Source organism: Aulonocara stuartgranti (assembly GCF_965226115.1).
Source record: "Aulonocara stuartgranti genome assembly, chromosome: 22".
NCBI lineage: Eukaryota > Metazoa > Chordata > Actinopteri > Cichliformes > Cichlidae > Aulonocara > Aulonocara stuartgranti.
This window is the reverse complement of record NC_138957.1, coordinates 33,860,193-33,883,007: the sequence shown is the minus strand read 5'-3', so window position 1 is coordinate 33,883,007 and position 22,815 is coordinate 33,860,193. Positions and strand designations below refer to the sequence as shown.

General features: G+C 40.4%; 1 protein-coding gene across 3 annotated transcripts in view; it reads right to left on the bottom strand.

Moving 5' to 3' along the window:
• grin2da (glutamate receptor, ionotropic, N-methyl D-aspartate 2D, a) overlaps window positions 1–22,815 on the bottom strand; it is a 264,679-nt gene that overhangs the window by 9,610 nt on the left and 232,254 nt on the right. For all 3 annotated transcript variants that reach the window (XM_082520396.1, XM_082520397.1, XM_082520398.1), the window contains 4 exons: window positions 20,605–20,674; window positions 19,842–19,959; window positions 6,109–6,170; window positions 4,639–4,809 (listed from right to left, as the gene is read on the bottom strand). In XM_082520396.1, the coding sequence (XP_082376522.1) occupies window positions 4,639–4,809; window positions 6,109–6,170; window positions 19,842–19,959; window positions 20,605–20,674 (421 nt within the window). The remainder of the gene's footprint in view (window positions 1–4,638; window positions 4,810–6,108; window positions 6,171–19,841; window positions 19,960–20,604; window positions 20,675–22,815) is intronic.

Sequence of the window (22,815 nt, the reverse complement as noted above, 5' to 3'; positions counted from 1 at the left end):
GATTGTTCTTACTTGGTTTTAATGAACTACTCCAAACTGGAGAGAGCACTTTAAAATCACCAGTCAAGTATTTTCCATCTCTTCAGCAACCTTTCAGCAAAACTTATGAATAACACATGACACAGGTGAGTCAGACTGATGGGTAAATTATTGGCGCATCATAACATTTTTAAACATTTTAAAACTTTTGCAATTCTAAATCCCAAACAGGAGTAATCAATTCTAACTTTGTCTTAGGTGAGCAACTCCATCTCTGCTGTGTCTGGATGCTCTTTCTCTCCTGCCTTTGTGTTGTTACAGCTTACTGTAGACAGATGGTAATCCATTAGCACTACTAAATAGCTATGTAAATCAAAGAAAGAAAGGGAAAAAAAAACAACTCCATTATTCCTCACATGTGAGAATGATTTATATGATCTACCAATATCTGCCAGATCTCAATGATAAAATGTGTGGAACTTCCTGTGAATCTCCACTCCTCACCCGAACCCAGATCTGATGGAGGGACTGTAATAATGGCCGTTCTGGACCCATGAATCAGCAAACCTAGTGGCAGAAGTGCTATCGCAGTCCCCAGAGCATGGGGTGCAGTACACTGTGAAATTGAAACTTGGGAGTCTCTGACTGGGTTAAAGCAGGCCAGCTGCAAAGACTTTGCAGCAAGCATTGGATATAGCACAGGAGGTAGAAGCTAACTGGGCCTTCTACATCTAAGTGATATTTTTATTCTTAAGGTCTAGAGATCTAGAGACTAGAGTTTTCTAAAATCCTGAAACGTTCTGAATGTATGAAGGAAGGTTAACGTGCACTCCAAAGGATCTGACAGCAAGCCCAACAGGGAATACGTGCATGGATATCAAAGATTGCAAAGAACACAATAGATTTTCATCAAGATGGTAAAAACAAATATAAGTGCATACAGAAAATCACACTTGGTTCTTGTATCATTACACACAGAACCAACAGATGCACTTGTACACACATATTACCTGACATAGCTAACAGAGTAACAGAGAGAATAAAAATGTCAGGAATCACTTAAAACAGATACGGAAGCATCTTTACCCTTCCATATTCCCAGTACAAATTCCATGTAATATATGACTGTGTCTATGTGAGACAATTATCTGCTGAATTCAGTAAGCAGTTGGATCATTATGTGTCATGCCTCCTAAATGATCACTCCAGGCAGTACACTTAACCACAGTTAATGTGTGTGTGGTACGTGCACATTAAAGGAACAGTCTTTTCCCTCTAGTTTATAAAAAAACATTTAATCTAAAGTATTTCTTTCTGCCAGATTATACTCCTTTATTACTGGGGTCCCCTTAAGCTTAGCTCAACTGCTAGCTATCTGCACACTTACTTTGGCTGGTGGATGGAGACGAAGAAGAAAATAGTTCCTACAAAATCTGCAACAAGAAGATTTGTGGGTGTTTTTGTGGCGAGTCATGACTTCTGGAAAGAAACAGTGCTGCTGAGTTTTTCCTTTCATTATTATTTTTTTCTGGTACCACAAGGCCGGGGCTTTTTAGTTCCATTATACTAAACACAAAGGAGACATCTCGCATCAGCAGATCTCACCAAAATCAGGCAAATCACTAAAACAGTCCACATGGATACATTTCACTATATCAAAGCGTAAAAAAGCTAAACATTGAATTTACTTAGGTTAAATTCCTTAAAGTCAGGTGTGCATAATCAGTGCAATGCAATGATCAAATCTCGACCTTCCTTTTATGACGCTTTCCAAATAAGTTCTATTCTGTTGTATCACAGACCTACAAATCTACATTTGCGTCACTAAATCTATTGTAGAAGAATGCGTACTATACAGTGGAAAAGCAATACTTAGTAGACTCAGACTCTAGTGGCACTTGAGTAGTCTACTCATACAGTATGATGGATCCCAAATGTCAGAAATAAACACCCCAGTGTTCCCATCTGTGTAAATTAGCCATTTCTGCTGCATTGTGTCACAGGAGGAGCTAATAAATCAATCTTTTGTTTTCCTTCCAACATGGTGGTATTACAGTTACAGCCACAGGTACACATCAGGCATCACAGCATCTTCTGACAAATAAAAATATCTCTGCAGTGCTCGATGAAGCCTGCTTCACACTTCAACAGTCTCACCCTCCCCTCCACCTCACCTCTGTCATTCCTCCTCCTATCTGTCCCTGTGTTTTCTTTTCCTCCTCCACCTCCTTCCGGCATCCCCGTCCAACTCCTGTTATGCTCCACTACCTCCACCATCCAAACCTCCAGCTGTCTCCTCAGCCAACTCTTTTCTTATCTCAAAGTTCCCCTCCCTTACCTTTCCACTTCTCCTCACTTCCTCCCTCCCACTACACCATCCATCCCCTTTTCATCCCTTTTGATACCTCCTGTTTACTCCCAGTTCTCATCTTTCTAGTCATTTCTTCTCTCATCACTTTCTTCTTTCTTCTGTTTTTCACTGCAACATATGCACAAAGTATTTCCATGACCCCAAGCTGAACTTGCAAAAACTGTACTGGCAGTAAAAGAAAATAGACGTGCAACAGCTAAGTGATCACTCTGCCCTGGACCTTTGGGTTAACCCTGGAACAATGCCAAGGATAAAGATTGCTGATGTTCCCGTTTTTGGCTGTCTGCTCTTGTCCCTGCTGAGTGCAAGAAAAAAAGTCCTGATATTGGTATCCAATTCTGCACAGTCCACATCTTGATTGTGTCTGAAAACAGTCTATTAACCTTCTATCTCTTTTGAGTGAACCTCAAGGCTGTAAGCACTGATGGATATTCATTGTGTTGTTTGTGCCAAAAAAAAAAAAAAAAGAACAGTAGATTAGCAAATATGTCTTCACCTTTGAGTCTGTCACAACATAAGGCCTGCAGAAATCATTTACCAGTTCTCCTTGAGCACACTTTTGTGAATTTTTAACAAATTGCACTGATTAGTTCTCCCTTCTCATGTGAGAGTGCACAAATCAGTGAGATCAGCTGCTTCACTGTGGCTCAAAATGAATGAAAACATTCATGTGCTTATTTCTCACTTCTTACTGGTACTTTTGAGCATTTTCTTTACATCTGGCAGGGATAAACTATACTTATCCAAACCATCGTTAGGCATCTTTGGTTTTAAATTCATGCATATTATTTCAAAGTAGCAAAAGAGTGAGCAAGTCCTTCACTGAAATCTTTTCATCTGGCATCGACTCCAAAGCAAAAATAAGTAGTCAGTCTGAGCATATGAAAAACACATGGTTTACCACAATATATTCTGGTACGTCCTGCACTGCAGTGTGGAACATTTTCATCAGTCTCCTAAAAAGTCTCCTAAAAGTTAAGCTGAATCCAGGTAATTACAGTTGAAAAAACATTACTGACAGCACAAAGGGGGGCGGGTCCTAAAAAACTATTCTCAACTTTGAGATGAGTGAGAGTGACCAATTAGGAAAAGTTCAACAGTGAATAACTATCAGTGCAACAAGCAAATCGTTCCCTGAGTGAAGAAAGATTTAATCCTGCTGTGTGAAAGTCTTGAGCCAACTCTTAGTATGCTAGACTTTCAATATTGGCTGCCTTTTCACTCATTAAGGGTTTTATCTTCTTCTTTTTTGCTTTATTCACTTAACACTAAACCATTTAAACAAAAAAGCACATCATTCAAACATGAGCCAGTGTTATGTTTAGCATAAAATAGTATTATTGTACCAAGAAGTTGATTTGTAAAGAACTATCAGCTGAAACTTGGCGTATCATGTGCTGTATGTTCTTTGAGACTGTTGATCTAGACAAATAGAAGACAAAAGACGTAACAGGCCTAAACTGAATCTGTTATTTTCTCAAGAAATAATCCAGCTAACACTGACACGGGACCTAAGGATGTATAACAGTGAGTGTCTACAGGCATCTGTAAAACACAGTGACTGGCTCTGTCATGGTTTGGAGCTTCATTTCAGTCAGTGGTTTTGGATCTTGTCAGTGAATCCAAAAAAGTACCATTAGATATCTATCCACCATGCAACAGTATCTGGAAACCCTCAGATTGACAACAGCTTCATTTGAAAGCATGACAATGATTCCAAACACACTTCCAATGATTCATACTTGGATAGAAAAGCACACAATGGAACACCATTGGTCACAGTTTGGTCTCTCCAGAACGCAGACCTCAAAATTAATATTAAAACAGTGTGGGGTCATCTTAACAGAGAAAGGGGGAAAAAGCTTGCTTAAGGGTTCAGGCTGTGTTGAAAAACGAGGGTAATCATAAATACTGATTTTCAGTGGTTAGGCTACAAAAACTGTTTTTGACTTGTATACTACATTATCAGTTATGTTTGCATAAATTGCTGCACTTATTTCCATTAAGGGGTGACTCAAGACTTCTGCACAGTACTGTGTTATTTTGCATAGTGTATCAATCAAACTTTACTTAATGCTCTGTATTGGGCATGTAAGGTACACATCTGTCAATTAATGATAAGTATTCATTGAAATTACACAATAACTAGTATCTTTAGAGAAAATATCCCGACTATGTTCTATTACTTCTACATAATTTCTATGATTTTACATTTAAATATCCAAGAGTTTTTATGTGCCTGATAGCAGTTTGATTACTATTGTTGTTGAATGAGTCTTCCCTCTTACCCTGCTGAGAGCCAGGAGAAAGTCCATCCCGCCCGATCGCTTAACACAGTGCCGTAGTTTCCAATACACCAGATGCTCCCAGGCAAACACCAAGAGGCTGAGGCCCATTGCCACCAGCAGCATATAAAAGACCCCCGCCATGTTGTCAATGTCCAGTTTACTGCTCATCACCTGACAGACAAGGAGAGAAAGGGGAAAGGTTATGGGAGGACAGGAAAGTGTATTTATTACCAACAAGAACCAAAAATACTGACAACAGCCAGTGCTACCCCTCAGTCTCCTGGTAGACTCGCCTATAGTGTTGGTTTCAAAATCCTACAGTACGTCAACTTGTTTTCAAGTTATTCACAAAATCTTTAAAAAACCTCGATCTCTGATCTTGACCTTGAAGTTGAAGTCACTGAGATTCAAACTCACCAGAGGTTTTTAGAGATTATATGCTATCAATTGGAAAATCCCTAAATGCAGCATTCTTGAGTTATTGCATTTATACGATCTTTTTGAAAACTTGACCTCTGACCTTTGGGTTTAGGTCACTGTGATTCAAACTTGTTCAAGCTTTTTAGCAGATACACCTATCCTATCAATTTGACACTCCTCCGTTGCCTCATTCCCGAATGTCCATGCTGTCCGCCCGGTAGGGTGACAACAATATCTCATCTGAGGGCTAAAAAGTTCTACAAATCTGCCCATCAAAAGATAAACACAACATGGTTTTATTCTTAATGTCTTAGGGTCAAACTTCCCACACTGAGTTCTGCTTTCTCATTATGAGGCATGAAAGAAAGCCATGCAGACCCTGTACCACCTGGAGGAAATACGAGTGATGGGCTATATCTAGAGGCGGGCTCAGCATGTGGCACGAAATAGGGGTAAACTGAGGGAACATAATGTGGTCCCACTACCACACACTGATTGGGATAAGAATAGGAACATTTTGGGGCATGTTAGGGAAAAAATCCCATATAAATGATCTCAACCCTTGTAAAACCAAGAGGAGCAGTGGAGACATTTTTTCTTTCCACATCAACACAATGTTCGCTCACTAACTGAACCACTTTCCTGTCCTGTTTCCCCAAATTAAATTCAAGTTGAAGCCATTTTGACAGTGCACATTTATGTGCATGTGAACATAATCAGAACAGAAGCAAACTAAAGATTGCAGAAGCACTGAAAGCAGAGCATGGCGACTATATTGAAATGACTATTTTTGAATAAGGTAAGGTTCCTGCTTTTTTAGGAGGTCACATCTAGTAGTTATGAGAGATTGAGTTAGTCCTGTGATTTTAGCCATTTTTGTCATACATACTTTCTGCCAAGAGGAATAAATAAACAACAATAAATAAATAAACACCAGTGATTCCCTGGTTTGGTGTTTGATGAAGAGGACTGACGCGAAGCTCATTTTGAAATAGCTGAAGAGGATATATATTCATCAGGTTAATGGAGAAAAGTTGTAAAACATCATACCTCAATCTTATCATTGTGGCAGATGCCCGACAACCAGAGACGCTCCAACATATCAATCTCATCTGGAAGAGAAAGGGTAAGGGGAGAAAAAGAAGATTAAAATGAAGGGAATGTGGGGAAAAGACAAGAAAAATAAGAGGTTTAAGGTTCAGTGAAGAGTGCCATACAGCAGGGACGAAAACGGGGAAAGGGGAAGTGAGGAAGATAGTAGAAAGGGGAAGAATCATGAGAGAAGGAAAAAGACAATTAGGAAGAAGGATTTAAAAAGAAGAGTGTAAAATGGAAAGTAAGAGAAAAAAATATATAGAGAGGATTACCACCCCTTTGTTATGAGAGCAAGGTGTTTGATCCCCCAAGGGAAGAAAGAGGCAAGAGAAGGAAAGCTGAAGAGGCGAAGAGACAGGAGATGAGAGGAATGGAGGAGTGTATTGTTACAACTAAAATATAGAGTTAGGAGATGATGAAATATAGCGTGGAAGAGAGAAATGAGAGGAGCAAGCGAAGCTTTGTTTGTATATTGTTAAAATAGGAATGACAGATGAGACTGATTGGAGTTAGCAAACCAAAGAAATAAATATATAGCTGTGGTCAGATGTTTACATAGACACCATGGACATGGATGTCATGGTAATTTTGGACTTTTTGAAATACAGCATATAACTTTTAGCACTTTAGAAAACAACGATTGGTTACAAAGTTTGAATTTATTTAGGATTTTCTCTAATCCACACAGGTGTAAAGGTATACATATTGCTTCAGATATATACATGCACCCCACTTGATTTGGTTAAATGTATTTGGTAGCCATCTATAATCTTGTTGCATAATTCCGACTATTTGAGCACACTTCTTGGCAGAATTGATAGAGTTTCCTAGCATGTACTTTACCCAACTTCAAAGCTTAGTCCTATAGGGTTGAGACTAGGTTTTGGTTAGCCCATTTTACCCATTCCAAAACCAGTTGAGATGTGTGTTTGGGATCACTGTCTTCCTAGAACACTCAGCTCTGTCCAAGTCTAGTCTAGCTGTTGATTTAAACTTAAAGCATGCAGAAGTAGTCCTATTTCATCATTATTCCATTCTCTTTGTGGAGCCACTGATATCAAAACAGCCCCAGATAATGATGCAACCACCTCCATGCTTGACAGCTGGTACTGTCATGAATCGCTGTATGGCAGGCAGGAGTTTGGACCCAAAATGCAGGACTCACAACACACGGGAATAACCTCAAAACGTAGCTTTATTTGCTGACTCAAGGAAATGATACAAAACTAAACTAGGCAGGGAAAATAAAAACTAAATGCCACTGAGAGGCACACAAGGGAACACATAGCATGAGGGAGGACACGACAGAGGACTCAGGGAGATGCTGACCTAAATTCAGTGCGCATGCGCCAACCAGCATGCAGCCTGTTACAGTTACTCCTGCTTTTACTCTTCGTTTAGCTCTGTTTTCTTACGTATTCTTTATTTTCTGACTTGTATTTTCATCTGTTTATTATCTTTCACTCAATCATGTGGATTGAGAGAGTTTTTGTTCTTCTGGTGGCCGTGGAACTATTACTTTTATCAAGGAACGGGACCGCGACACGGACTGTTTACTCCAGAGACCAGCTGATCGCCCTGATGTCGGCCGGCTCACTGGCCAGACCCGCAGAAGAGGTATAAACCGTGTCTGCCGTCTATCGTAATGGGAAATGTGTGATCGTTATCGAATAAAATCGACGAGCTCTCAGCACTGGTACGGAGTCAGAGGGAATACCGAGAGTGTAGCCTGATGTGTTTCACTGAATCATGGATGCACCAGGACATTCCCGACGAGAATGCTTCGGTGGAAGGCTTCCACACTGTTCGGGCGGACAGGGACAGCATCGCTAGCGGTAAGCGGAAAGGAGGTGGGCTTGCTGTTTTAGTTAACAACCGGTGGTGTAACCCTGCCAACATAACAATCAAAGAAAGGATTTGTTGCCCTGACACTGAACTGTGTGCTGTTGGACTCAGGCCGTATTGTTTACCCAGGGAATTCTCTCATGTCATCTTGGTGGCTGTTTATGTTCCTCCCTCTGCTAACCCCACAGCTGCATGTGACACTATCCACTCTGCCATAGCTCGGTTACAGACTCAGCACCCGAGTGCCTTTATTGTGATCTCGGGTGACTTCAACCATGTATCACTGGACAATACACTACCAACATTCAGACAATATGTGGACTGTCCCACCAGGGGAGAGAAAATTTTAGACCTACTGTATGCTAACGTCAAGGATGCATACAGCTCCTCCTCCCTTCCCCCACTTGGTAGGTCAGATCATAACCTGATTCACCTCACCCCCCGCTATGTGCCAATTGTGAGGAGGTAACCTGTGACCATGAGGAGCATTAGGAGGTGGTCAGAGGAGGCCTTAGCAGAACTACAGGGCTGTTTCGAGGTGACCGACTGGGGAAACACTCTGTGAGCCTCACGCCAAGGACATCAATGGGCTTACTGAGTGTATCACAGGCTACATAACTTTCTGCACCGACTCCATACCAAAGACGCCACGTCCCAGTGGCCCCCAGGATTACAGGCCCATGGCATTGACCTCCCACATCATGAAGACCCTGGAAAGGCTCATCCTGGACCAGCTGCGACCCATAGTAAGACCACATCTGGATCCCCTTCAGTTCGCTTATCAGCCTCGTCTCGGAACAGAGGACGCCATCATCTACCTGCTCAATCGTGTCTACACCCATCTGGACCAGCCGGCAAGCACTGTGAGGGTCATGTTTTTTGACTTTTCCAGTGCTTTCAACACCATCAGGCCGACCCTCCTGGGTGATAAGTTAGCAGCGATGCAGGTGGATGCTTCTCTGGTGTCCTGGATTGTTGATTACCTGACAGGAAGACCACAATATGTACGTCTCCCACAGTGTGTGTCTGACAAGGTGATCAGCAACACAGGGGCACCACAGGGGACTGTCCTCTCCCCCTTCCTCTTCACCCTCTACACCACAGACTTCAGCCACTGCACAGAGACCTGCCATCTTCAGAAGTTTTCTGATGACTCTGCGGTGGTTGGATGCATCAGCAGGGATGATGAGACAGAGTACCGGGCTGTGGTCGACTCCTTTGTCACGTGGTGTGAGCAGAATCATCTGCAGCTCAACGTGGCAAAGACCAAGGAACTGATCGTGGACTTCAGGAAGACCAGGAAACACTTGACCCCTGTTTCAATCCAGGGGGTCAGTGTTGACATTGTGGAGGACTATAAATACCTTGGAGTACACATTGACAATAAACTGGACTGGGCTAAAAACACCACAGCACTTTACAGGAAGGGCCAGAGTCGTCTCTATTTTTTGAGGCGACTGAGGTCCTTCAGCATCTGCCAGAAAATGCTGAGGATTTTCTATGAGTCTGTTGTGGCCAGTGCGATCCTCTATGCTGTTGCATGCTGGGGGAGCAGGCTGAGGGTCGCAGATGCCAACAGACTCGATAAACTGATTCGTAAGGCCAGCAATGTTGTGGGGATGGAGCTGGACTCCCTCAAGGTGGTGTCGGAGAGGCGGATGTTGTCCAAGATAAAGACAATGTTGGATAACACCTCTCACCCACTCCATGACATGCTGGTCAGTCACAGGAGCTCGTTCAGTGGGAGACTGAGATTACCGAAAAGCACCACTGAATGACACAAGAAATCATTCCTGCCTGTGGCTCCCTGTACAACTCAACCACTTAACACACTGTTTACTGCTACAGCTACACCCTTCTTGCACATGTTCTATTTCAGCTATTTATTAATAGTGACTTTTATGTATATATATGCCTCTATACAGTATATTGTGCTATTCTTAGTTAGTGTATTCTCTGGAACACAGCTGACAGGAATAACCATAATAAGACAGGGGAAGCTGGACTGAACAGAATGAACATGCAAACGCGGGACCTTCGCAATAAAATGGGAATCATGATGTGGGAGTGGAGGAGAGGGAACACAAGGGAGAGCACAGACATGACGCGCTGAGGAAGGATGGAAAACGTAACACGAAGGGAAACACATATAAACACAGACACACAGGGAGACACAGAGGGCAGAGACACACGGGGGAATCTAATAAACGAAACTGAACAACTTAGGAACCATAAAATAAATAATGAACTAACAAAATAAAACAACACAAGAAAACTAAGAACGCTGAGATGTACATGTATATATTTGACCCTGTGTTTATAATGTTGGATTAGAGAAAATCTGCACCCATGATGAGTGCAAGTAAACTTTGGAGCACATCTGTATATTTATGTAATGCAGGATAGAAGGGATTTTAATCACCACAATGTAAATTTGACATGCTATAGAACATCTTACAAACAGCTAGTCAACAAACCTGTATACTTAAGTTGTACTACAGTTGGTATAATACGCAAGCACATGAATGCAAAATATGCACGAACACTAAGAACAGGCTCAGGAAATAGGGAAAGGGAGCAAGAAAAAGATTTAAAGGATTTAGGAAAAGATTTGCAGCAAAAGTTATGAGATCGAAAAGGGAAATTGGGAATTAGAGACAGTGACTGCAAGAGACAGGAGCCCTTTGAAGCGGGCTGTGAAATGGCCTGGTGTCTACACCGAGGGCAGAGCGATGCGACAGCACATGGGAGATGAAAGGGGGAAATGCACACAAACATTACTCTTCCTGTTCAAACTATCAAAAACGTGCACACTCATGTGATACACACTTTGAGCTCCAGTGTAATGGGAGTCTTAGTGCTAGCTATTAATGCATTAATCAAAAAGACGGAGGCAGCGGGGAAGAAATCATGCTTTTCCCTCCCATGCACACACACACATGCAGACAGATGTGCGTGACCAGGGTGCAGAGGTCTTTTAAATCTAGCACACACACACTGTTTTGAAAATACACTTGGAATGTGGAGGTTCCAATTCCCAATCCTCACTGTTACAATATTAATCGACCTGTGGGTTAATTAACCTTGTCTGAAAACCTTTCCATAAAGCCCTGCCACATGGATTAGTCTCCGCTGTGTTGACTAAAACATCAAATCTGAAAGAAAAAATAAAATAAATCTGGGTCAAGCGTGAGGGGATTGTGTGCCACGTTTCACTTCGCCAACAGTCGTGGAGGAATTCAAATGTTCTCTGACAGCTGAATTAAACTGAGCTCAACTCGATTGACCCTTCTTCCTCTCACCCCACTTCCTGCGCAAATCCTCACAATAAAGGCTAATACGCATGTTCATTCTGCATATGGCTCCCTCCCATAATCTAATTTATCAAGTTTCAATGAATGTTCAGTTGATTTCTCTCCCTCTGCCCGGCTCTCTGCCTCGCTCCCTTTATCTCCCTGTAAATACGTTAATCATGGCTGCATAAAGCTGCTCTTTGGGAGAAATCTTCCCTACAAAGAGCTGACAGACAGGCAGAATTTCCTCCTTTACCTGCGCTGAGGAGGAAAATGCCACGGAGTGAAGATGGAGAATCGTCTCAACAAATGAAAGGAGCAGGCGTGCAAACCAAGACAGACCATAAAATAGAATCTGTGTTTCATTCTGCTGATTTTTGGCAGTTTTGTTGTGATTTGGGAACAATTCAATTTATGCTACTCCTTAATATTCTAACCTGTGCCTCTATAACATCAATGGCTTTATGTTGGTGTGCAGTGAGGAATTAAGCTCCTTTATTCTTTAATCCTCTCAGGGGCATAATAAATATCCCCTTTATCCAATCTGTGCAGAAATAGCATTAAGAACATTGTATTATGACCTGGGGCAGTTTTATACTTCACCTACAATGTCTTCTAAAGCAGTCAAATATATAAAACTGTGTATATGATCAATTCCAAGTTTGTGTGTGCATAAAAACTATAAATAGCATAAACGTGGACACACTCTATAACGTTTAGTTGGCTCTTAAACACACATAAGCACAGAGGTGACAAACGAGAAGCACAAATATAAGTTTTGATCATTTCTTTATAAACCACTGAAGAAATGCTTCCCTTTCTTCATGAGCTTAGGCCAGGAAAACTATATCGGTTTGGCTTTCAGTTTCTCTAGACTTCTTTTTCCAAATCAATGCTAATGCTGTCATTGTGTAATAACAATAATTTGCTAACCTTTTCAAGTAAAAGTGTAAAGTTTCATTCAAAATCCCCAAAACTGGGGAGAAGCACCCTGACTGACCAGATGATCTGCAAAAATGGAGATCATGGCGTCCATTCTTCACAAAAAGAGCTTTAATCACCAACATGTGATCATTTCCCTTATACAATACTGATTAAAAGCCATTTTTTCCAAGACAGATTTGGGCATATTGGAAATTATTAAAAGAGGAAGTCAAGTGTTTTTTGTTAACAAGTCTGCTTGATCATATAGTTCATTTGGCCTGGTCTCTTCAATTTTGGATCACATTTAATGTGATATCAGTAATATTTGGATTGGATTAAGTTTTATTTGTAACACTGTGGACAGCAGCAATATTTAGCATATAAATAACCGAAAGAGAACTCTGCTGGGAAAAAAGCAAATCATTTGAAGTTACTGTAACTGCTTCGTGTGAGTGACAGAAGTAAATTATAGGAGATACAGTTCCTCCATCACAGAAAGAAATTGCTTTGTTCAGACATCAGCCAAAATGTAAAAGTACAAATAAGAACTGGGACATGGAGAGGCAAAGGCTGTTTTTTTGGGCGAGAGTGATGGGAATCGGGTGGAGGAGGTCGTCAAGTCTAATTGATCTCTTAAACCGATCCTTTTCCCCCCTAAAGGTACTTCTGCAAGACACTTGGTGTAATAACAGCTAAGTGTACACATTTTGTCCTCAGACTTTCTTCATGTATACATGAAAGTGTACGCTGGAAAAAGCAGCATCAAATGTCTTTGCTGAGTTTAAGATGGTAAAATTCTATACAGATAAAAATGTATTGTTTCGGGGATTAGGATTCGTTTTCTGCCATTTTTAGTGCTTTGTTCATTAATTCATTTATGTTTAAATGCTGATCACAAACAATCTGCAGCTTTGGTTCAGCTGTGCAAAGTAAACAAAGGATTATAAACAAAATTGCAGGTTCAGAGAAAAATCTGTGGCTCTGTTCTGAATCTATAAAATGAAAATCAACATCTGGGTCTCTGAAGACTCAAAGCCATTTATACAAAAAAAAAAAAAGAACATCAAGAAAAAATGAAATCAATTTCCCCAGGGTGAGCTGTGTTGCTCTAGTTTGTTCCACCCTTAGTGCCAAAAGCTGTTCATATTCACATCCTGTTATCATTCTTTTGTGTGTGAGGTGTTTTTATTGGCTTTGCTCAGTCAGCATGAATCACTGTGAGTGACACAAAGGGGAAGTGGAATGGAGGCGAACCTTGGATGCATGCTACTGTGGGATTTGAGCTCAGGTGCAACATCAGCATTTCTAACAGTGCACATTCCTGGATCTCTGTCCTTTTCGGCATCGCTTTGAAGAAAGTTTATTTCTTGGAAATACATTGCAGCCACGTGGGACCTGACACACAGATGCCTCATCTTCAAACAGTTTTCTTTATCAAAAGTATTGCTGTGCATCTGCTGTGTTTTGAATTTTCCTCTTTATACTTTAGCAAATGAGGGTCAGCAGCACGACAAAATCAGAGTTCAACAGGTGGTAGCTGCTGTAACAGATGGTAGCTAAAAGAAGACACGATTCTTTATCAGGGAATCGATAAATGATTGAATTGAGGAAGGCTAGTTCAAGAATGTTTACAAGACTCGTAGGGAAATTGCCCGTGTTCCCACAACGAAGATTGATGAGGGAACTGATCAGTCAGTATTTCAGAGCTGCAACAAGGGTCTAAGGCTAAGACTTCCTGTTCTGTCTACAGTTGTTATTTAGAAATGCACATAAAATATTTAAAAAAGGTGTTAAATAACAAAATTGTTTAGATTTTAGCTTTAGCTTACCTGCATGCAACCAAATCCTGATCAAACATGACTTCTCAATACTACATTGGTACCAAATGGGAACTAAAATCCTCTCAGAAGCCGGAAACAAACAACAAAAGTAGAAGAAACTTGAACTTTTTAATAATATGTTAAAAAGTTTAAGGACCCAGCGTTTAAAAATAATTTCTTCTATTTTTTCTACATCGACAGCTTTGCAGTCGTGGTTGTCATCCAACCAAACAGCTAGACATCTCATTTTAAGGACAAACTCACACATCTCTGTTTGAACATTTTGTATCACATACCATCAGCCTCCAGTGTTCTCTTCCCCTGGGAGCTGCTGTCACCGCTGCCACTGAGGCATTTTCCACCCGCCTCTCGCTCTCTCTAATTGCGAAGAGGCTAAATTGCTCCCCAGAGTAGGCAATTTGGTGACTGACCAGTCATGTGCTAAGAAAGGAAACGACAGCACTCTAACAAAGAGATGCATTGCTAGGAAACATTATAGGACTCTTAAAGGGCCACGCTGCTTGTGCAGTGCATGATGAATTCATGTCATGTCTTTGGGGTTGGTTATGAAACTGCTGTAGCTCGGTGTTGAGATTTTAAAGAGCGCAATTATCACAATTAGCCAAATATGTGAAATGCAGTTTGAAGAGGTCCTCTAGTGCTGTTCACACAATTATTGTTTTTTAATCAAATTGGGATTATTACACAGAACGTGGATGTTATTCACAGCCCTGGATAAATAACATCATTACCTATTTATGCAGGTGTGCTTTTCAGATTTTTATCCACTTCTTCTACTCTCTATTATCTGTTCAGATCAGGAGGAATCCACTTTACCTAAAGGCCGATGCATTTTAATGACATCTGCTCAATTTGGCTTTTCTAGCTTTTCACTATAAAATACTATAGGAACCAATCATATGTCAGCTTTGCAGATAAGACTTATAAGCCATGTAATCAGATATTTGTATATAAATATATCAAATATTTTTGGTATGAGAAAGGACAGCCAGTAAGAATGTGTGTGGCGTTGGTTTTTAAAGGATAGTTTTATTTTATGTCTTTTGTTGTCAGATATGTGTGTGCTAATCGTCTTTGTGACTTTTCCAACTTTCCTGTTTGTCAGTGGTTTAGGGGTTATTGGCATTGTCACATGGTTTAATTAATATACTGACATTTACTGGATAACTTTAAGCATTTTTTGTTACATCATAACACTGCATAGATCCAGGCAGGATCTGACAATGTTTAGGAGCTAATTTCCATCCAGCTTCGTCCACCAGGCTGTCATGATCTTCCTGCTGTGTCCCTCTCGACTCTCACACACACAGACTCCAGACCTGCGTTCATCCCTTCTCTCTGTGGTCTAAACATTTTTTTTTTTTTGAACCAGCAGAATTGTATGCTCCTTAAAAATCCCTTACAACATCTGTTTTCCTTCGGTATTTCAAATTAAGGCTTTGAAAGGTGTAAAATTTTAAATGCATAACTGAATTCCTTCGTACATTGAACAGGAAGTCTTTGGCCCAGCTGACAACAGCCTACAGGTTCTATAAAATATATTAAACTATGTTTTTGAAACATAGTCTACAAATATCTAACACCAGAATTCATCTGAATGAATGTTGTAGTCCTTGTAGTTCATTGGGTACAAATTCATTCCTGATATTCTTTTTTCTCATAGTTCAAATGCAGTTTTAATACATTTGTATTCAGAATCAGTGCTGACGCATAAAGGAAAAATAACAGAACATTTCATCTGGTTAGAAATAGGCACAGCAGAAACTTGACAAATGCTTTCATAAAAACGACCTCTGCTGCCAGAAATGATCAGAAAAGACCAAAGCTGGGTATCTACTTATTTAGTACGTGTTTCTTATTTTGTCACACTTGGAAAGTTTGAAAGTTCGAATGTGACTGCGACAGACTGGTGACCTGTCCAGGCTCTTCCTCACTGTACCTCCTGACCTCTGACAAGACAGCAAGCCGCTGAAATAGACTCCTGCCTCCCTGAACCCTAAACTTGGATAAGTGAAAGACGGATGGATGTTCAAATACAGCTGGAAATGTAGATTTATCTCATGTTTTCCTTTGGCTGTAATCCACAAAATTCTATGAACCTTCTCTTGTTTTCAGTGTCATCATGTTGAATTGGTGCCACAGATCATGTTCACTTGTCTGCAGGATTTGCTGTAACTTTATTGGAGACTATTTAAAACAAACAACCCAGAGGTTCAAGTATTCAGTATTTCAGCTGCATGCTAAGAGACCAGGACTGAAACAATGAGAAACAGGCTGGTTAACATTACCACTGTTTAAATGTACTCTGTAGTACCAATGAGCGCTTTGAGCTCCTTCACTGCTCCTCAGATCTGTGTTTTTTTCCAAACCTCTTGTGTCTCCTGTTTCTTTCTGTGCTGAACAGATCCACTCATCAATCTTCTTTGGACGCTTTGCCATTACTGAGCTACTAATGACAAATATGTAAATAAAAATGTGATTAACACATAAATAGCCAGAGTTCTTGGAAATGTTCATGATCACCAAATGTGATATCGTCATAGCAGCATGAACAAAGTCTGAGAAGAGCTGTGTTTAAATCCAGTTTCTGTGATCTTTTTACGTCATCATGAGCAACACAATCAAAAACTGAAGTCTTGAAATTCAACAGAGACCTAAGAAAATGCAAAGAGGCTGAAATTACTATCAGACTATAAGTCAGAGGATGGGGAAAAAAAACAGGCAAAATGTGTATGCAACAAACCAAACAATAACTTTGAGGGTAAAATATTTAGAGGAGTGAAGTCTGTCTGAAGTCTGCTGTGCAGTATGTGTATTTGTGTATAATCAGGTCAGACAGAGAATATGGGAAGTGTTACTGAGTGTATGAACCAGAAAAAGAGAAATGTGTGTGTGCAAGTGTGTGTACGTGTTATCTGACAGCTTTAGCAGAGATCACACGACCCTCCCTCTTCCTCTCTGCTCCTCCTCCCTCTGACCTTCTCTATTGATCTTCCTCTCTCTCACAACCACCACCTCTTTAATTTCTCTACTGACCCTCACCTATCACACCTTTCTCCATCCACATCCCTCTTTTCTCTTCCTCACCCCCAGCTTTAAACTTTATCCTCCTATAACACTCAACCATCACCACAAAACCTGTGTAAACTTTTTGATCATTATTCATTTGCAGTGGAATTAAAGAACTAGAAACATTAAAAAAAATAACTAAATAAATAAATAAAACCTTTTTCTCCAGTACACGCTCTTCCTGAACATCATGACCCAGCCATTTTTAAAATGTATAAAACTTGGATAATCTTCATAAAGAGGACTCCTGGTCAACCTGCTGTTACCCTAAAAATGTAAGTTTTAGCTGCATTTTCACTAAAAGTGTTGCCACCTTCCCAATCGACCCATGTCAGTGAGGTTGAACAGCATGTTTAGATTCTGCAAGGTTTTTGATTTTGTTTACAGAGGCGCATAACTTGGTGACCTTGGGTGCTAACTCCATATTTTGGGGTCTAATGAGCAGATTCCTTAGTAATTCTCAATCAAAGCTTTTGACATGTCTTGGTTTGTGGAGCGGTTATGGTGTAAGAGGGACAAACGGCATAAGTAGCGTATCAGAATTACCTTTTACTTCTGTAGTAATTAGCACAGTAATTAGGACGCATTAATGAAAGGATCATTTAAAAAGGAAAATTAATATAGTCCTCAGTACTGCAGTCATGAATACAGACATGAATGTAATAAATGTTTTGGACATGTGACTACTCTTCCTTTGAATGTGCTGTTTGCTGGTGGGCAGTAAGGAGATTACATGAAATGCGGTGGGAGTGCAAAGAAAATGGCGACCAACAATGGCGATCGAAATCAAGTAACTTAATAAGCTAACTGAGCTGTAACAGAGTAGCTTTGCATGACATGTAGCTCAGCATAATCCTTATTTCTCTTAGGTATATATATAAAATATCCACTGACTGAAATCCACTGTTTAGCTTTGAGGAGACTGTATGTTTAATCCAGTTGTCTGATGAGTTAGCTCTGCTCAACAGAAGATTTCAACAGCAGATGACTGGGACCTCCATGCTCTTAGTAAGAACTAACATCATACAGAGCCAAGAGTGGAACAAAAACTGGCTGAAACACAGAGTTTAGAGTAGATTTTGATTCACTGCCATTTCAGCTACTTATACCATATAGATACACTGACCTCATTACTTAAAAGTTTGGCCCTGTTTAGCATGAGAATCCAGGAAATAGTAGTTTAAATACAAATCCAAGGTGTGATCGGTCTCCTTTAACCATTGTTTGTTGAACAGACCTCTCAAAGATCTCACAGAACTTTTTTTACATTTCAATATTTTATGACTTTGTCACGTTGTTGCTAATGATTTGACATTACTATTTTCTGTTCATACTTTAATTTGGTGCTTTTTTTTTTAGGAACAATGGTTTGGGGTCTCAGAGGATCCCGGTCTGAAGGATCCACTTCTCCCTACACAGTTTTAATAAATTAAACTATCTGTTCAATTAATATATTCTATGAGTCTAAAATTAAAGTAAAATACAACATAACGTGACAATAATAAAACTCTGTCAATCATTTAAAAAAAGTATTACCTTCATCATATACATGAGGAACTTCCCAGTAATCCAAATGTTGGGAATGTGACTGGATTAAATGCACCTGAGAGCTGGGGCATGTGATGCTCATGCTGTATATAAAAAGAGCCCCAGTCTGAGCAGCAATGACTCTCCTAGGAGACAGGAAAACTCTACCTCCTGATGTGACTGTCTAATGCTCAGCTGGAAGACCTACTTGACAAAAGTATTACCTTTGCTCCTGAAATATAGACAGCAAGGTAGTAACTGTTCCTCCTCCTGTTACAGGCCAACAGGAGCAAAGCATGAGGCAAATTGGGTGTTATCAGTGCCTGAAGTGTCTGACTAGCTTCAGTCGCTTTTAGCCGTTTCTGAAACAACCCTAGTGAGAGCTTGGTTCGTATCAGCAGACAAAAGTCAGACTGCGCAGGCAGGCCGTCCCTTTGTCATCAATTCTGCTTAAAATATTTATGGACAGAATGTCCAGGCACACCCAGTGGGTGGGGGTATCAGTTCAATGGTCTCAGATTTCAGGTTCTGTTCTGGAGATCATGACTTCATTGAGTCATTTCGTCCAGCTTGCACTGGGAGACAATTAGCTCCTCCAAGTCTGAGGCCATGGTTCCCAGCTGGAAACGGGTGGAGGAGTTTAAGTTTGTTCATGAGTGAGAGGGAGAGATTGACAAACATACTGAAGTGGCATCTGCAGTAATGTGGACTCTTTACCGGTCTGTTGTGGTCAAGAAATAGATGACTCTGTTTATAGGTTGATCTACTTTCCTAACTTTATTTGTGGTAAAGGTATTGTGGATAAGCAGAACTGGGCTTCCTCTGAAGTGTGTCTGGACTCCTTTAGCGATACGTGATGAGATGGTGATTTGGAATGGACTCAGAATGGAGCCGCTATGCCTCCACGCTGAAAGGAGCCACCGGAGGTGGTACCGGCATCTGACTAGGATGCTTCCTGGGCAACTTCTAGGTGAGGTGTTTTGGGCTCCTCCTGTCAAGAGGAGGCCCCGGAGCAGGCGAAGGACACAACCAGGTTGTGATTGGCTTTATGCTATTTTTTTCTTTTATTATTACTTATTGGGGTTTTCAAGTTGGTAAGATGAGCATTAACTATGTGCTTCTTGTTCTCTCCTTCGTCCTTCCTGCTAGCGCATCTTACGTGTTGCTTTCTGGTCCCTTTTTAACTTACCATCTCCAACTAACTGCAGCAGAGCCAGGTCCAGTGGGCGTTTCCAGCGGGAATTCTTGTGCAGTGCAATACCGTAACCCGTAGTGGCAAACACCTTACCAGAGCCGATGGTCATAACCTTTTTGAATTAAACACATAAAGGTCCATAAATCCACGTATACACACAAACACATTAATTCACAGAGAGCCAGATATGAAGACGCAGATGGCAATGAGCAAAAGATAAATTAGTTTCATTTTAACTGTAATTTCTTTGTGTACTGTCACGGTCACATAAATTCAGTTGGCTGAGCTCTAATATCGACATCCCAGAGTGTGGGATATTGTTTCAGTGGAGGAATTAATATAGATCCACATCAGTTGTAATAATTACTGCAGCAGTGGCTGTTGTATGAGGCTGCTGGGAGCTCAGGCCTCCCACAGACCTTATTATAAATGATCACCAGGAAGGATTTTCATTCTTGCTGTGGGAGCCGTATCAAACTCAAACTTATAAATAAATCAACACCAGTGCCAACCAGAAATGACAATATTAACTAGCTACAGGCCGCAAGGGGAAATATAAATGCATTGGGTGTGTTTGATTTATTTAATGCAGATGTACATCTTGTACAAGTGCTCATTTAGCATGCTTGTTATGTTTTTTGTTTTGTTTTTTTGCACATGGTAATAGGACAAAGAAACTTGAGCAATGGTTGCCCGTATGCACGAAAGTGTCACTGTGCAGAGGTGTGAAATCACTGTGCACAGATGCATTTCCTACCTTGCAGCCCTCGTCCTTCCTGGCCATGTAGTTCAACACTGCAGCATCATAAATGAAGGCATCTAGTTTTCTGCAGGGGAGAAATGAAGGAGGAAAATTACAACAAAGCAATGGAAATCACTGACCTGGATCTAAATGACAAAAGCAACTAGAGAACAAAATGACAAGATATGATGGACAAACCAGCAGTGAGACAATGTCCCTACAAAGACATCAGCAAACAGAGGGCTCTTTCTAAACAGCTTTTCACCAACTTTCAACAATCACACAGTGAAACATTCATAAATGGAGGAAGAGATGCCAATTCTCCTCCTACAATAGCTTGAATAGAGCATAATTGAATGCAGCGACAGGGGAGGGGGTAATTTAAGCAAAGGATGTGAAATTCACTTTTGCTCAGAAGGAAAAATTCAAACAGTTGTTGTAATTTCTGACTGCAGCTACTCAAAAAAATGCAGTTTTTTTACATAAATGTTCAGGAAGTTTACAAAAGCCTTGTTTCTTTCAAAGTCACCACATGACTGGGTAAGGCTTAGTATATTGCGACAACATTTAATCTAACTGAAAAAGAAATAAACCATAAATCACTGTGAATGATGATATTTAAAGCTAACTAGGAAATTCATCTTACGGCAGATCAGTCTGTAAATGTGTTATGTAAAGGCTGTTATCAAAGCTGTTGGACTGCATTAGTCATACCCACCTGTTTCAAATCTTATCAGCCCATCAAATGCCCATTATATGTTGTTATCAGTCCCTAGCAGCACCTCTTAGTGGTGGTAATTTCACCCTGCTGAACAGCAGCGACCCGAGGTGTGTTTCTAGGTTAAAACAGCAGTAAAAGCATCTTTTGGACATTTCCTTTGTTACGTTGTAAGGTCTTTGATTTCTTTTTAAGCTCAAAAGGTAGTTGGTAATGTTCAGGAGAAGATAACGGTTTAAAATAAAGATACTTTTACATTTATTACAATGAATAACAGCCTACTGCGCCTGGCAGAAGGTAGAGGAAGGTGTTTCATTGGTGATGTGTGTGAAAAACGATCTGTTATCACACATATTCAATCAATCAAATGAAAAAACTAAAGTGAAGTTCTGGTTTGATAAAAACAAAGTATCATTAGATTTGAATAAATCTAAACTTATGTTATTTGGAAATAGTAGTTTAAATACAAATGCAAAGATTCAAATAAATGGTGTTGATATTGAAAGAGTCAGTGAAAATAAATTTCTGGGGGTAATAATAGAGCTCACGTAAGATATATTCATTCCAAAGTATCACGTAGCATTGCAGTACTAAACAAGGCAAAACAGGTATTCGACAGAACATCACTTCATATTCTATACTGTTCACTGGTTTCACCATACTTAAGCTATTGTGCAGAGGTCTGGGGCAATAACTATAAAACCACATTACATTCACTTTTTACTCTTCAAAAAAAGCAATTCGAATCATCCACAATGCAGGTTATAGGAACATACAAACTCACTATTTTTGCAGTCTGAAATATTGAAAATTGACAATCTAGTGAAATTCCAAACAGCACAAATTCTATTCAAAGCAAAAAATAAAGAACTGCCAGGTAATATTCAGAGTATGTTTTTTTTTTTGAAAGAAGGAAGTTATAATTTAAGGGGTTTTTGTAACTTCAAAACAGGGAAGGTACGTACTACAAGAAAAGGCTTTTGTGTTTCTGTTCATGGAGTGAAACTGTGGAACAGTCTGAATATGGAATTAAAGCAAAGTCCAAACATTGCCCCGGGGCCTCCTCCCGGTGGGACATGCCCGGAACACCTCACCCAGGAGGCGCCCAGGAGGCGCCCAGGAGGCATCCTTGTCAGATGCCCGAACCACCACAGCTGACTCCTTTCGATGTGGAGGACCAGCTGCTCTACTCTGAGCCCCTCCCGGATGGCCGAACTTCTCACCCTATCTCTAAGGGAGAGGCCAGCCACCCTTCGGAGGAAGCTCATTTCTGCCGCTTGTATCCGCGATCTCGTTCTTTCGGTCACTACCCACAGCTGAATATCTCTATTTAAAAAAAATAATAATAATCATGATGTGATATTATAGTATATAGTATATCAGAAATCTCTTCACTATTTTTATTACAAATTATATCAGTAAGGAAGCTGACTAGATATTAACTGATAATTTATGGCAAAGTTTTGGGATTAAATAAGTGTGTACTTCTTCCCACTCCCTTTCAACAT